This window comes from Ciconia boyciana, chromosome 1 (assembly GCF_034638445.1).
Source record: "Ciconia boyciana chromosome 1, ASM3463844v1, whole genome shotgun sequence".
Classification (NCBI taxonomy): Eukaryota; Metazoa; Chordata; class Aves; order Ciconiiformes; family Ciconiidae; genus Ciconia; species Ciconia boyciana.
The window spans coordinates 64810120-64825973 of record NC_132934.1 but is presented as its reverse complement, the minus strand read 5'-3'; the positions used below and the strand labels follow the sequence as shown (position 1 = coordinate 64825973).

Genomic DNA, 15854 nt, shown 5'->3' with positions numbered 1-15854 from the left:
GTTGCGTAGCAACGGGGCACGCGCGCGGTAACGGCCGTGGCGCGCGGTCCCGGGCGGCTCCGGCTGCGCCTCCCCGCCATGAGGGAGCCGGGCGGGCCCCGGGCCTCGGGCCTCACCTTCGTGGTCGGGATGCGGGCGGGCGCGGCCCCCGCGGCGGCGTTCCTGAAGGAGCGCCTGGTGCGGAGCCTCTTCCTGCTGGCCGGCGGCCCCACCCGCGCCCTCTTCAACGTCGTGGCGTTCTCCGGCAAGGCGAGGCGGGCGGGGAGCGGGCCGGGTGGCTGGGGGCACTCGAGGCGGGAGCGCGCCAGCCGCCGTGGGCGAGGCAAGGCCCTCGCTGTAGGCTGGCTGCTGTTGCGGGAATGCAGGAGCGAGCTGTAGGACGCCTAAGCACAGAAATACCCGATAAAGAATCTCATGCATATCCCACGTTAGCAAAGAGCTGCATGTGTGACTGGGCTTTTGTTCTTTCTCTCTATCCCTTTCCTTCCTTTCCTTCCTTTCCTTCCTTTCCTTCCTTTCCTTCCTTTCCTTCCTTTCCTTCCTTTCCTTCCTTTCCTTCCTTTCCTTCCTTTCTTTCATAGGTGTTAAAATGGTGCAACTGCCTGGTCAGATGTTCGCTCAGTAGTGTCACCAAAGCAGCAGCCTGGATTCGATCCCTGCGGTTTGAGAACGGCACGAGTGCTGCGAGCGGCTTGGCTGTGGCGCTTGAGGACCCAGCCTGCCAGTCGGTGTATCTGTTCACTGACATTCTCCCAGAGCAAGAGACAGAGGAAATCTGCCAACTTCTTATGGAGAACAAGTTGCATCCAGTACATGTTGCGTGTTTTCTGGGAGATTCAGGTGATCATGAAAGAAGCAAGCAGAAAATAATGGAGAGAGTAGCCAGACAATCTGGGGGGTCCTTTCAAGCGATCAGACTCCCCTCTACTGCTTCTGAAAAGGTATACCACTAATATAAGATTAGTGCATACTAATTAGTTCCTCCTGAATCTTTATTGGATGACATATTTCACAAAGTAGAACTGGGGAGGAGTTTCTGTGGCTCTCTGGAATGGTAACCTTATTTGCCTGGCAGTGTATGAACAAAGCAGTCTGTGGACAAAGATTTAAAATAGGTTTGGCATCTCTGTGACAGGCTATACCTGACATCCCGAGCTGGCATATCCACCCTTCTAACTGTACATTACTTGTACCTTAACTCTCTGCTTGTGAGGAAAGAGCACTTCACATAGCCCCTGAGCAAAAGGGATCATCGCCAACACTTCTGGTCAAATTCGGGTATATCTTGGTCTAGTTCCACTTACTTCTGCAGGGAAAGGCTCACCCTGTAAAGTGATTTAATTGAACTTTACAGACCAGCACTTGAAAAGAGGTGTTTCTGACAGGTGAAGGTGAAGATCCCAAAGGAAAGAACAAATGCCTTGCTTTGATTTTACTTTTTCTTTGCTAGGTGACTGTACAGCTTTGCCTACGGCCAGCGTATCCTGATTCACAGACTTCAGTGTTGTTTTACTCTTAGGCAGGTGTGGTCAGACACTGTATTTTAAATAAATAACAGTATCTTCTAAATCTGTTAACATCCCAAGTAGCTGATGTCCTTAGCTGAAACAGCATAGGTTTTGCGTGTCTACCCTGTGGACGTCCTTGTAGCTAAGGGATTTTAAGTTCCCTGCTCTTCTGAGTCTCGTAGCGGCCCTAATGCATTTTCAGCAACATTTTAAAGGGAATAGCAGCAAACTATTCGACCATTGTTTTTACTTAACACACAATTAACGCAACATGAGTTTATCTCTTTCCATAAAAGCTGAACGCTTTAATATAAGGTTCATAGTTTTGTTTTTGACTCCACCTCCCAACTCCCTTGCATTTTGTCTTTCTCCCTTCTCGTGGTCCCTGGCATATTGTTCCCTCTCTCATTGTTCTCAAACATTTCACATTTTCCATCCTGCTCAGGCCAGGTGGCTCCACTGCTGGCTTTGACCTGCAAAGGCAACTTTGTCTTCCTAGACTCAATCCCCACCTTCCTCATTCTTCCTCGACTTCAGATCCTTTCATTGGCCTTACAGCTCTTCCTTGCTTGGAGAGTTTGGGTAGCTGCGTAAGAAGCAGGGTACAAGAAGGAGCAATGCACACGTGACCACTGGCTGCCCATAAGCTACTGTTTGAGAGCCAAGGGCAGACAGACTGGGAGGAAGCCAGCAGGGCTGATATGCCTGCATCACCGCTGAGCACCTGCTCCTGGGGATGGGAGAGGCAGCTCCAGAACCCCCACCCTGCCTCCATGCTGCTGCCTGTTTCCAAGCTGCACCTGGTCCTGAGAAATTGGTGTATTTTCCAGGTTCAAAGCTCTTTACTAAAATCAATTAAGGTGTAAGAATTAGTAAGAAAGTAAAACTGTTTCAAAGTTTTGAAATAGTTTGGACTTAGATTTTAGTAAGAACACAATTAGCACGCTAAGGCAGAACTTTACCAGGAAAACCTCCCATCAGAAAAAGAGTCGCCAAAATAAACTGCTGTGTATGATGCAGTTCGTTACATAGTAATCAAAAGATAACAAACCAGTAAAATGTCATAACTGTGGTAAATTGAAATGCTTTAATTTAAGCCTTCAGCAATGGGTGTGGGGAAGATCTATTACCAGAAAAACTATTTCAAAGTATTTTCAAAGTAAGAAAGTAAAACTGATTCAAGAATCATATGCCTAGTGCCTCCTTCACAGTAGAATAAAATGATGATAGGATCTGAGGTGGGCCAAAATGGCTATCTACTATAGCTTTGTGTATAGTTGAAATGACACGTTGTCCTCCGAACAACGTATCTCATCATGATTGAAGAAACAGTGATAGACCTGCTCCATATCTAGCAACTGAATAGAAGGCAGGTGAAACACAAGGGGTTTTTTATCATATAGTTCTTATATTTTATTTTTTTATATTTCTTCTTTCCAAGCTTGATTTCTTAAAATCAAAACCATTTGTGATGAGCTTACAGATAGACAGCATAGCACCACAAGATATGATGGAGGAATTAAAACAGAGAGAGAAGTAATATACTGGAAAGTAAATTTCAATTTTATAAATTATATTCCTGTTTAAGGATTTAAGTGTTCAAAAATAATGCTCATCTTCTGCTTCCGTCTCCTCCTTCCCCCCTTCCAGCTAAGCTCCATGTCCATGTCACATGTCCAGTGTTGTCACACAGCTAATAAAGATCCCTGTGGCTCTCTGCTGCCAAGATGTCCAGTAACATAGTAAGTTCAAAATCTATAGATGGGTCACTGGAAATGCAGAGAAGAAAAAAGCTAGGAAACAAAGACAGTTATTGCTGGGTGGGGTGGATGTCCCATGTGGATTTAGTTTGTTTTCGTTGCAGCAAGTTGCAGAAGTTCTGTTGCCAAGGTCTTCATTACTTCTTGTATTTTTGTTTTCTACAGCTTTCCTGTTTGTGCATGGAACCTAGATTCCCTTTGTATGCCCTGGATTTCCTCAGCAAAAAGGAATTTCATTGATTCATCCCCAGAGGCTTCCAGTTTCATGAGGGGGGCTCGTGTGTTGGCAAGGAGAGAAGCTGACGGCTATTACTACCTGGGCCACATTGCCCAAGAGGTGAAGGTAGACATTTATTGGGAACTATGCTTGTAAAAGGCTCTCCCTAGGATCTGTGTGTCTTTTTCCTGTTCTTCCCATGCCTCGCCAGTCCCATGGCCTTGCTGTAAGGTGGCTCTCCTGTGATACACTTCTATTCTCTCCCCACATCCTATTTTCATCTGTTTCCTGATGATGACCAGCTGTTTACTGTGAGGAGTCCTGCAAGCAGAAGCAGCCTAGAAATCATTTTAGTAGTTATAATAAGTTGTTATTCAGAGACAATCAAACAAAGCAGGTCCCTTATTCCTATTGTCTACTTCCACCCAGTCTAGCAGCAAAGTCAATTAGCTAAAGAGTATTAGTATTAGTAATCCAAAATGTCTGCCTCCAGGCACCTCCTCCTTACCAAACTGAGAGCTTTCCTCGTTCTCTTCCTTCTGTTTCTGGGATTTGTGAGATGATTTTGGATGCCAGGCGGAAAATCCCCCTCTGCAGGCTTTCTTTAAAAATCTGGTGCATTTCCCAGTTTGCAGGTTAGTTAAAGAAACAGTGATGCTAGTATAGCTGAGGATGGCTGTAAGCTCCACTGTGGGGTGGAACAGATGGGCACAGCTAACGGCATGAGTGACGTTAGCTGGAGTAGGGGCTGACAGCATTATTTGTGTAAGTGCACTCATAGATCTGCAGAGAAGGCTGGGATTTTGGTAATGTTCTTCCCCACACCCATTGCTGAAGGCTTAAATTAAAGCATTTCAATTTACCACAGTTATGACTTTTACTGGTTTGTTATCCTTTTGATTACTATGTAACAAACCACATCATACACAGCAGTTTATTTTGGCTACTCTTTTTCTGATGGGAGGTTTTCCTGGTAAAGTTCTGCCTTAGCGTGCTAATTGTGTTCTTACTAAAATCTAAGTCCAAAATGAAAGGAAGAGAAAGGCTGTCAGCCCTTTAAGCCCCAGCTTTTTAATTACTTTTAAAGTCCATATTGGACACAGTGCAGTGAAAAACATGGTAGAAGAGGAAAGCTACATTCCCAGATCATGTTCCGCTTCCTCGGATTTCTGCCACTTCCCTCTTAGCACTTATGTTTGGCCGTTAATTGGACCCAGATGTCTGTCTTGCAAACTGTATGTTTTGCTCTTGTAGAGCTCCAGGGAACGCTTTTTAATTGAGTTTGACAGAAGTCACACTCTGAAAGGCAAGGTACAGCTTCACATGGAGGAAACGCCTCTCTACGACATTGTCCACTACGAAGATGCCAGGCAACATCCTCTTGCTCCAGGAGACAGGGTCTTGGCACCATGGGAGGCTAAAGCTGAACGTTTTGGCCCGGGCACTGTGCTAAAGGTTATGGAGAACGAGGAGGCATGTTTAGGTATGGAGTATTGGCTTTCTTAATAGTGCTAGACTCGCCACAGTAGCTGATCACTATACAGGAAAGAGAACAGTCTCAACCATGGAGAATTCACCACCTGCTGCTTGGGTTCTGTTCATCACCTTTTTTGTTGTTGTTGTTGGCACTAAGCAGCCTGTTCTTTTTCAGTGCCAGAATTAATGCAGCTCTCAGCATTAGTCTTTGCTTTGTTCTGTGAGTGGAAACTTCCTAAAAAGTGTGTGTGTGTGTGTGAGCATCCTCCCAACACAAGGAGAAGAATGTTCCTGGCCCTCAAGAGTATTCACCTGATTATCTGTTAGTCTAGTTTCCAGCTTCTGCAGGGTAAAATCCTGGCTTGCTGTGACAAGCAAGAATTTTGCTATCTGCTGTCTCTTCAGAGGAAGTTCAAAAGGTGGTAAAATTTTAAACCTATAAAGAAATAAATCATGGAAGTTGTTACAAAATTGTCTGAAACACAAGCTGTTACTTTTATCTCCTGCTTTCCAAGAGATAAATCACACAGGTTGACATACTTCTAATACATTCTTTGCCTTTTTTTTTTTTTTTCTTTAATATGCACAGCACACACCAGAAGGGGAGTGCTTGTGAATTTCTGGAATGGGCAGACTAAGGAGGTGTCTTCTGACCAAGCTCTGCGGATTCCTCTGCCCTTAAGTGAACGCATCATCCTAGAACTGCAGATGCCTTTAGCAGCCAGGCAGATGGTGGTAGATTCAAGCTTGGATTACCCATACATCGTGACACCGGGATATAGAGCCTCAGGCCATTACAGACAGGGTCACTCGGACTTGGACTACTGGCCAAGGGGTCTGTATTCGACTCAACCATGTGCTAAGTGCAGCTGTAGGTGTACCTTGCTTCCCCATTGTTGCCTTGCAGCCTGGGAACCCACACGGCCTACAGGGTACAAAGTGCAGCAGGAAGATGCCTTCATCCCAGGAACAAGCTTGACTAAAGAAGAGGTCAGCAAGAAAATAGAAGAGCAACTGTATGAAGTGAGGATTTCATCTTCAGAAAGTGTTTCCAGAGAGGAAGAGAAAAAGGACGATAAGAGATTGAAGACAGAAAATGTTCCAAAAGATGTTCAGTCTTGTTTGGAAGAGGACAATGAGGTTATAGAACCTAAGAAGGTAAGAAGTGCTTCACCCTGGCTCTTCTGTTAACATGTGGTCTGCTATTTGTATAATGTCTGCTTTGTTACCTCAAGTTTTCTGCTCTTGGTACCAAAAAATTACTAGAGGTTTTAGGCCTGGCCCTTATGTATGCCTGCTAAAGAATGGAGAGACTTTGCTCTGCACTGTCTTCCTGATCCTTTGACTGGGGAAAAAGCTAGAAGCTGTCATTGTCACTGGCTGCAGCAGACTCCTAGAACCTCTTCCACGGATGCAGAATATGAGAAGTGTCGCATAGCCCAGTTCCTCTACATCCTGCCTCTGCATGAAGGCTGTAAAGGCAGGAAAAAGTGTCAGACAGAAGACTTTACACCAGATAAGGATTACAGTAAGGATTGCTCCATACCAAGGCAGTCCCTGGCATAATGCTGTTAAGATATTTCTCCACCCATGGTAGAGGCGTCACCTCTCCCAGTCAAAGACCAAAAGACACTTTTGAGATCCTCGGTAGTTGATTTGGTGCTTGTGAACAAGGCACTGGATGAGGATCAGTAAGGAGGAGGTTAATATGCACCAGCTGCTGCCAAGCTTTTCTCCATTGCTCTGCAAGGGTTAGAATCCTGATTTCTGGCAAGTGCCAGAAACATGACTGTCTTTCAGCCAGAGCTCCTCTGGCCTGATCTCTTTTGTACCAGTTTGGACCCTTCCAGGCAGAAGTACTGCCAGTTTTAGGTCATTTGAAGATGTAGAGAAACCCACAAAGTGATCAGAGATTTCTCTACTTGAGAGTTGTTTCTTTAGTAAAGAACTCCCCCAGAGGTTTTTTTTTTAATTCTTTCTTCAACTTCAGTTGCAACTTAAGATCTTACACTGTAAGTTCATGAAACTAACCTGTTCTTTCCCTTATCAGGTCTGGATTAAGATTACATTTCTTGTTATTTCTAGAGTCCTCAGAGGGACATGGCTCATGCTACGGTTGATACTGCTGTCAACACAGACAGCTGGTTAATGGAGACAGTCCACAAGGAAGAAGCAGACAGCAGACAGCAGGATGCTGAAACTGAGGCTAACTTTTAAACATGAACATGGTATTGAAATTATAGCTGTTTTATCCAAACATAAGACTTGCCACACAATATCAATGCAGCAGGCCATCATGTCTAAGATCTGTTGCCATGGTTCTTTATGTTTCAAAAGAAAATGCCATAATGCCATGCTGAATATAGCCACCACAATATAGTATCATTATATGTAGGTATTAATAGTAGTATGGCTTGAAAAGTTATTCATCTTCTTCTCAAGGTGAAAGTATTTTCAGATGGAAGTTGGGGTTTTTTGGCTTTTACAGCTACTGCAGTGGTAGCTTTTGGGTTTTCTTAACCTTCATCATAATGCTCACTATAAATATTATTTATTATAAAATTTCCTTACTTTAAAAATTAATCTGTAACATTAATTATGACTGCCTATAGCAAAAAGATTTCACCAGGACTGTTCTGCAGAACACTCCTTCTCTTATTTGTGCTGCAAATGTGCTTTATAATGTCATTGAGTAAACTTTTGTTACCTTATCATCCAAAAGTGGCTGGAACATGACTTTAATCAAATTGTTGCTGTTCTCATTTAAGCTAGTTTTGTGACAATTGCAGGCATTTAAGTGAGGACTCTGAAAGCCTAAACCTTTCTCCAAGTGTTATTGCTTTGCTCTGTGTCACTGCCGGTAGAGGGAGAATGAAAAGTCAAACAGAAGTGCACGTTTCCTCCCAGCTGGTGTTCCAGCATCATTCCATGCAACAACTGCCACTCAGCTCCATGCTGTCTTTAGCAGAAAGGTGCAAGCAAACTCTGCCCATGTTCTCAGTTACTCAAAAGCTGTGTTAGTACAGTGTTGTGCCCAGGCTAATTTCTCCTGTCTCTCAGCAGGATGTAGCTCATCTTGTATAGGCTTTGGACTATCAAGAAATTTATAATTTTTGCTTGTCTCAGAGCATTGGCAGAAGAAGCTCATGTCTGTCTGAGAAATACCATGTGAACAACCCCTTAGCCTGAGTAGCTGTAAGTGCAGTCAGTGATCTTGTGTTGCCAGGCAAAACTCTTACTTGACTGCAATGGCAAGCTTGTTTTTTGAAAGCTGGGACCTGTTTTGTGGAGACTAAAAAATGTCCCGCTTCCTCAGAGGAAAATGTTGGTACTAAGTTATAAAAGTCTTGCCTGAATATATTTTATATGAGAAGACCTTTTTTTTATTTCAGTTTGCTTTCTTTTTATAAGCTCTCTATAACCTCTTAATGTCCCTGCCCTGAGGAGGAATTAGGCATAGCAGGACTGAAAGGGTTAACAAGATTGAAGTACTGAGGGTCTGGGTTATGTCTGAGGGAAGGAGGCTGTGTGTCAGGAGCAGGGGTGGATGGAATTGGAGAGAGATAGGCGAGCGCGTGATTTTTTGTTGTGAAGAAAGGAACTGCAAAGTTGCAAAAAGATAGCCAATTGTATTAGCTGAAGGAACGCATGAAGGACGCGTGAACAAGACATATAAACCAATAAGAGTTCTCTCAGTAGCGCATGTACAAACAATTAGAAAGTATATAAGCCATGTAATAGTTCAATAAAGGGTCTTCGATTTACCCCTCGATCGGAGTCCGTGCATCAATCCACTACACTGCCCTAATTTATTTGAAAGGTCTTTTTGAGTCCAGAGTGGCAGAAGCTCCAATCCAGCATTCCCAAAGGAGCCCTTCCCTGGGAACCAGTGCTTTGGTTCCTTTCAGGCGCCAAAGCTTCTTTGACCGAGTGAATCAATCACTAGAGAAAGACAGCCTGACCATCAAATCAGCTCTACATGTACAGAGGCTACACAGTACCTCCCATGTGCAGGCTAGGAGATCCACAAATCTTCTATATCTCCTAAAAGACAAAAGCATTACAGTAAGTATTTGGTCCAAACTAATTTAGCTATTGGGATAAAGAGATTTGTTTATGTCATGTGAGATATACTCTCCTTTGACGTCTTTCTCAAAGGCTTTTACTGCAACAAAAGTTATGCCTATGTAGAATAATGGCTATGCATAAATAGAAACATAAGGTTTCCACTTGGGAATCAGTGTTGTACAGGAACAGGGCACTTCTGGTATTTTTACTCAGCACTTTTGATAGAGTTTTTTATTTCAGATCTAATCTTTTCTAAATAAACCTCTCTCAGACAGCTCTACTAGATAGCAAAAAACCATTCCTCTTCTACAGATACTGAAAGCAAAAAAGAGAAAGTCTAGGTAGCCAGCTGAATCCCATAGCAGTGAGTGCATGTCAGGGCTGGGATGGAACTTCAAGTCTCCTAATCCTTAGACCAGTCCTTTACCTGCTAGGTAACACCATTTGTTCACCTCCCTCCTATAAAACACCTTTGATTCTTTCTTTGATCTCTCCCTCTGGATGTCATTAAACACAAACCACCCACAAGGTACAGTTTTTGCAAAGATTGGTAATACCCTGTAGAACAAAGGTGTTTACTGCCCCCAGGAAGCCGTACAAATCAATGTGTTAAAAGAAACCAGTCAAAATGCTACATGAGACTGGCAGGGACATTATTTGAAGGTCCTGTAGTGTTTTCCAGCTTGTGGTATTAGAGATGTCCTCAGGAAAGAACTGGAAGGAGTCACTCTGTTTGCAGAGGAGCAGCTAATGGCAGGAACATGCTAATTGCAGCTGGGAATAGGAGAAGGGAGAATGCATTCGAGAGAGGAAAATATTTTGTGGAAATTGTTCCAGCCCCAAACAGCTCTAGCAATGTAAACTGGAATGCATGTCTAAGTTTTGGTGATGTTTCCTTTTTCCTTCCCTCATACAGGGCACTGTAAGGAGAACAAAAGAAATAAATATTGCACCATGGCTGTGAAAAGAAGCCTTGTAGGTGCTCCTTCATCTTTTTACACAGCACAGTGCATTTAAAAATGCAAATTAGGAACACGGCTCAGCATTGACATGCAGCTACTACTGAAGAAAACACAAAGACTGCTTGACTGTGGGTAGAAATCTCAGACAACAGGAAGTGAAGAGTTAGTACACCTGCACAGAACTCCAGGAAGATTTTGTGTTTAGCCAGAGGGAGGCAGATATTTCTCTTTCTAATAAAATCTAATGAGGAATCTGTACTATGATTTGTGGTCAGAACCTGTATTTTCCATCCAAACCAGAAGCTGACACAAAAACTGGGCAGTTTTAAGCGTTGGCTCAACACTGGAACAGCCAGAACAGCACAGCCTACTGACCTATGAAGAACCCTTAAAATTGTATTTTCAGGCACCCCTTTCTTGGTTAAGCCTAATCTTTTGTACACATTTTAGCATCATACTCAGTGTTTTCATGGATGGGAAGTGACACTATAGTATTCATGAGCCAGTGTGGCTTCCAGAGCTCAGGAGTGACATTAGAAGAGTAAGCTGTTCTGGTTTTGTATGTTTACAGTTTACATTAGAAAAATATACTAATGAGATTAAGGGTTTGGTTTGTTTGCTTTCTCTTAGAAATCAATCCTTAATGGTGCATCTCAGGAGAGAAGGAAAGAGATGGACTTCAACAGAGCCAAGACTGAGCACAAAAAGTGGCAAGAGGAACAGAGGCAGCTGAAGAGGGAGCAGCAGCAAGAGGCAGATGGCATCCAACGCCAGCTGCGCAGGGACAACCAGAGGTGATACCTAGGAGCTAACTGGGTTTTGTAGTAAATGTCAGAAGGTCGGTAATGTCCACTCCCTGGTGTTCTCATTCAGTCTCTGAACATCACACATTGTGCCTCATGCTACTGTCTGCAGAGTGGTCATGGTGGTCTACTAATGGGGATAAAATTAATGCTTGAGGTATGGGCGAGTGGGTATGCATGGACTCATTGCTTTTAGCATTACCTCCAAGGGCCAATTCCCTTCAATCTCATCCTCAGACCCAAAGTCCTTTTGCCTCCAAATCCCTGTTCCTTGCCCCTGGCCCCACAGTCCACTTAAGCTTAGCAGGTCCTTGCCTCCATGACCCACCTCCTTCCATGTCTTCTGTTGCCCCTGTGGCTCCAACCACCAACACACATAGCCACCCAGCTGTCTGAATTAGTCCTACAGCCCTGTCCACACAATCCATTTCCTTGGTTCCCAGTCTTCAGGGCCAAGAACTCACAGCCACACCAGGTTATGTAGTCAGGTAAACAGATTACTGCAGTTAGCTGACATCAGGCACCAGCCCATTTGGGTGTTTTTCCATCTCTGCTTAGGACATGGGTTTAACCCTCGTAACTAACAAAGAGTCCTGGAATATTAACTGAGCACAGATTGCCAGAATATCTGCTTTGTGTCTTATCCACTGTCTTTTTCCTTTATTGCTCTTTCTTTCTGAGAAATTTGAGAAATTTTGTTTTGGAAACAGGCAGCGATTGCGTCAGAGAACATTGCAAGGGCTGGAGAAACAGCTGGAGGACAAAGACAGAGCTTTGCAGCACATGGCACTGCTCCAGGCTGCTGGGGCAGAGAGGAGCAGGAAAGAATCCTTCTTGCCAAAGGAGGAGAAGAGGAGGGCAAGTCAGAGGCTGCAGTTCTTAAAGACACAATGTTTGCAGAGAGGAGTTGCAGGCAGAACACAATGAAAGGAGCTTTGAACAAGAGAAAGAAAGGCTGGCAAGGGCAATTCCAGAAATGTCTTTCCTGGACTACCGTGTTTCCAGCAGTGGCACCATCCAGAGTATTTGTCTTTCACCTGTTTTCTATCCAATATAATTATATCATTTAGAGATAAATAAATGAAGGGTAACATTTTTTAATACATGTATAAAGATGAAAGATGGGAAGTAAAATTCTCCATCTCTGTGGTAGAAGGAGTCTTTCTGCATGCAAGGAATGAATTTCCATAGATGAATGAATGAATTTCCATTTCTGACTTCTGCCAGTGATAATTGCAGGTGAAATCCAGCATGAAAGCTGGCTGTACAATTGTAAATGTCTTTATTTTTATGTAGGATTTTCTCAGGAGCAGAACACAGTCACGGCAGGAAATGTTGGAACAAGAATCACAGGAGCAGGACAGGCAACAAAACCAGCAGCAGGCTGCCAAAGGGAGAGTATTCCAGAGCAGAGACTGTTCACACCAGAAGATGGAAAAAGAAGGCCAAAAACTCTGTGACCTCCAGCAGTATCTCAGAGAACAGAGTCTTTTGATGCTGCAGGCATCACTGCTAGCATAAGGAAGCTGCAGAGTGGGTAAGCAGGCCCTTGAGCAGTTCACAGACCTGATCTGTATCTTGTAGGTGTGAGTCAGTGTGCTGGAGCTTGGGTGCTTGAGTGCAATTGTGACAACTGGAATTATGATTCCTGGAGAGGTCTTCAATCTCCTTTCATTGCACCCAGAGTGCATTTTCACTGCTCTGTCCTTTACATGCCTTTCTTTTTGGCGTTACTATTCTAGTCCACCTCTGCCAAACTGTTCTTCTGTCTTATGCTTGTGCAGTGACCCTGCTGACAGACCCAATTCTGCAACCAAGAGCTACCTTGGTGTTTAATATGAAACACAGCCATAGCACCGAGTTTCTGCCCCAAAGGCATCTGAAGGGGGCTGGCTCCTTCCATAGGACTCCAAGGAGTCAGTGCCGGTAGTGCTGAGTGTTGTAGTCTGAGGCTGGTGGGGCAATCCTATCATGGGGCAATCCAGAGTGGAGCAACAGAGGACCTGGGAGTTACAAAAGTGATTCAAAGCGCACAAGACCTAGAGCCTGGCAGAGAGGCATCAGGTTGTAGCTGCTTTCAAGATGCAAATGACAGAGAAAGGAATTAGTGAAGTGAAGGCATGGGCCATACAATAGCGTAGGAGGTGAAGAACAAGAATGAAGGTCAAGAGAAATACCCTGGGAATGGGTCCTTCAAGTGAAGTGTGGAAGCACAGGCACAGGTTATATCCTGCTAATACAAGCCTGCAGGGAAATTAAATACAGGCCTGAAAAGGCTACTGCTGCTGAATTCTGGGAACTTTCTGCCCTGCTGTGTTTCTTCCAGAGCAGCGCCAGAAGAGCATATTTCCTACAGATCAAGGACCAAATAAAATAGGAAGTGTAGTTATTTGATGCTGTCATCATATGACTTACCTTGCTATGTTAATGTTACATGAAATATGGGGAAGGAGAGCTGGAGACCAGCTGGATGTTAAAAAAACCCAACAACTGCAGCAATGAAAATGTACCTGCTAAAACACAATGTAACTTACCCACTGCAGTTTCCATTATTAACAACTGACTCTTGCAAGTGTCCCATTACACATGAGTTGCAGAGATCCATAGGGAAGAAGTCTCCGTACATATGACAAAGTTGTAGGGGGCAAAACTGCTGTAGGGGGCAGGGCAGGGATCCAGCGACATGAGGTGCTTCAGAAAACCTGACAAGACACCTTGGAACCCTCCAGCTTGGGCTTCAGGTAAGTGTAGATCTTCTGTCAGGGCATACATACTGCTTGGAATATGTAGGCCACTCCCCTAGAGGAGGAATGACTTAGCCCAAAATGCAAAAAGGAAGATTTTTTTTGGTGACAAGCCACCCTTTCTAGGCATTGTGATGAGAAAAACATATGTTCTCTGAAATACCTGCCTTTGGAGAATCACCAAACCCAATGGTGAGCTTGGGGGTCTGTTTTGCCTACAACCTTACTTTCAGGCTGGCAGTCTCCAAAAGCAGGAAATCTTATGTCAGAAAGATACTCAAGTATCTTTGCAGGTAGGGTGCCTGGATCAGAATAAACAGACTTTTTTGTTCACCATGAATAAATGAGGAGAATGCTACAAAGACAAACGAATTGGTAAATTGACAGTTAACAAATTGTGTAAGAAACCGAGGTAGCCAGTAGCACTATAGGAGGAGAAGAGTTCCCCATTCAGGCTATAGGGTAAAATATAGTTACCACCTGAAGTCCACAATGCAACTTGCTCATGACTCCCTTGATTTTCTAAGTGCATTACTGACTTTCCGTAACGAAGCCTGTGGTGTCAGCCACTCCCGTGGACAAGCTACTGGCTTCTCCCCTCCCCTGAAAGGAAACAGTAAGGCACATCAGTTTTCTGCAACAGGAAAGGAGAGCAGAGGTTTTTTAATGCACTGTACTCTGATGAGTGGCGGTGCCTTCATTCACAAAGGGGAGGAGGAGCTTATGGTTGTCACATCCTGAAGTGCTGTCCCTATTCCTTGTATCATCAGAAGTACCAAATACAGTGGCTGTGTCACAGAGAATGCTCTTACCAGCTTTGGGTAGCCAGAAATGTAACTGTTCTTTTCATGTGGATATTTAGGAAAGGAGAATGGATATGGCACAATTTATTTGCTGGAACCCTCAGAGCTATATCGAATGATGTTCTTATTTTACAAAAAATTATGCTAAAATACATATCATATTTATGACACCTTGCTTTAAGTAACAAATACCTGGAACCAAACTAGATACAAAATTTAAATGTTGTTGCCTGACATTCTATGTATGCTTAGAAACATGTTACACATTTTCTGGCACATCACTCAGGAAAATAATAAGTATTATAAAAATTCACTCCTTTTACAGGAACACAGCACCAGTGATAACAGCAGTTTCTAAAAACAAAAAAAACCAAAAAAAACCCAAACACCACAAAAATTAAGAAAACTTGTAAAAGGGAGCGCCTTTGAAATTCTGCCAAATCTTTTGAACGGCCAGCAGTTTCTTAGCATTAAGTCTCAGACTGTGTTCCTCCAGAGATAACTGAGAGCCTATCCCTTCAGTTTTCCCCAAAAAGACAGTTAAAGTTAAATCTCTCATCCAGATGGTTACAAACCATTCTAAGGCCTTAATAGCTAAAAGGGGTATTTTTAACTTTAGGATTCATAATATGCATGAACCATCCTGAAATTTTTGTTTAAAAAAAAAGGGAAAAGGAAAGAAAGATGAACCTATATATAAGGTGAAGGCTTTGACATTTTGTTTATTTGTTTAAATTAAGGTCTGAAAAAATTATAATTGCTGCATATGTGGAAACTACACATGAAGCAGAGTTTTGCATTTTAGACATGGGATTCTATCATTTGGTTTAAGCTCTGTTTGGCCTCTGGAAAAGTTGGCTGAAATCTGTTCAGCAAGAACATGGGTGGCTGTGCCCAAGACCTGCATAACTGATAGACTCAGCCCAGGCTGCACACGCTGCAGTGCTGTGCCTGGCACCTCCACCCCCCACCTGGGTGGAAATGGGAGGGGGCATGCACACTACTGAGGGAAAATGGGTGCTGGCAGGACATGGAGATCTTCTTTAATGTAAAGTTTGGGGGTTGCTTGCTTTTCTTCTTTTTTGAGTTCTCTTTTGAGCAAAATCATGAGCTAGTTAGGACAACAGTGTACCTAGTTACAGTTTAACACTAACTAGACTTACAGAAACAAGCCTAAAACTTAAAAGATATTAAACTCTACTGCTGCTTTTGTCCTTAAGTATTTGGAAATGGAATACATAATTAAAGTACATTAAATATATTGAGCAGAATCTAAACTTATTTTTCAGACTTCATTTATATGTAATTAATCATTATTTTATAATCACCATAAAACAGCAGATTGTCTGCTTATGTGCTTTCTCTTCATTGCTTAACCATCTGAAAACAGACCACTGCAGACACCCTATGCTGCTGCAATTTCACATACAGTGTATCTGGGATTATATTTAGTATTACAGTATTTCCAATCATTCATAGACTCTGTTTCTCACTATTAAAATACAGCCATAAA

General features: G+C 43.3%; 1 protein-coding gene across 2 annotated transcripts; it reads left to right on the top strand.

The window, feature by feature from the left end:
- The first annotated feature begins 37 nt into the window (after positions 1-37).
- Positions 38-15776, top strand: LOC140656415 (uncharacterized). Of its 2 annotated transcripts, XR_012044076.1 has the most exons (9): positions 38-249; positions 582-941; positions 3159-3250; positions 3434-3611; positions 4740-4968; positions 5551-6119; positions 7047-7189; positions 10596-10785; positions 12091-15776. XR_012044076.1 is itself a non-coding variant. In XM_072872091.1 (7 exons), exons 1-7 carry the CDS (start codon positions 79-81, stop codon positions 7176-7178), a joined length of 1731 nt encoding a protein of 576 aa, XP_072728192.1. In that variant the 5' UTR covers positions 38-78; the 3' UTR covers positions 7179-8728. The 2 variants fall into 2 exon arrangements, 1 of the variants encoding a protein (XP_072728192.1); XM_072872091.1 differs by lacking the exons at positions 10596-10785; positions 12091-15776 and having other exon boundaries at positions 7047-8728.
- Positions 15777-15854: the final 78 nt, after the last annotated feature.

What these genes read in the sequence shown, in the direction of transcription:
- LOC140656415 (XM_072872091.1), top strand. Translation starts at nt 79, where the DNA reads ATGAGGGAGCCGGGCGGGCCCCGGGCCTCGGGCCTCACCTTCGTGGTC. An exon ending in ACATTGCCCAAGAGGTGAAG is followed by an intron (nt 3,612 to 4,739) that starts GTAGACATTTAT and finishes TTGCTCTTGTAG; the next exon opens with AGCTCCAGGGAACGCTTTTT. An exon ending in AGGTTATAGAACCTAAGAAG is followed by an intron (nt 6,120 to 7,046) that starts GTAAGAAGTGCT and finishes TGTTATTTCTAG; the next exon opens with AGTCCTCAGAGGGACATGGC.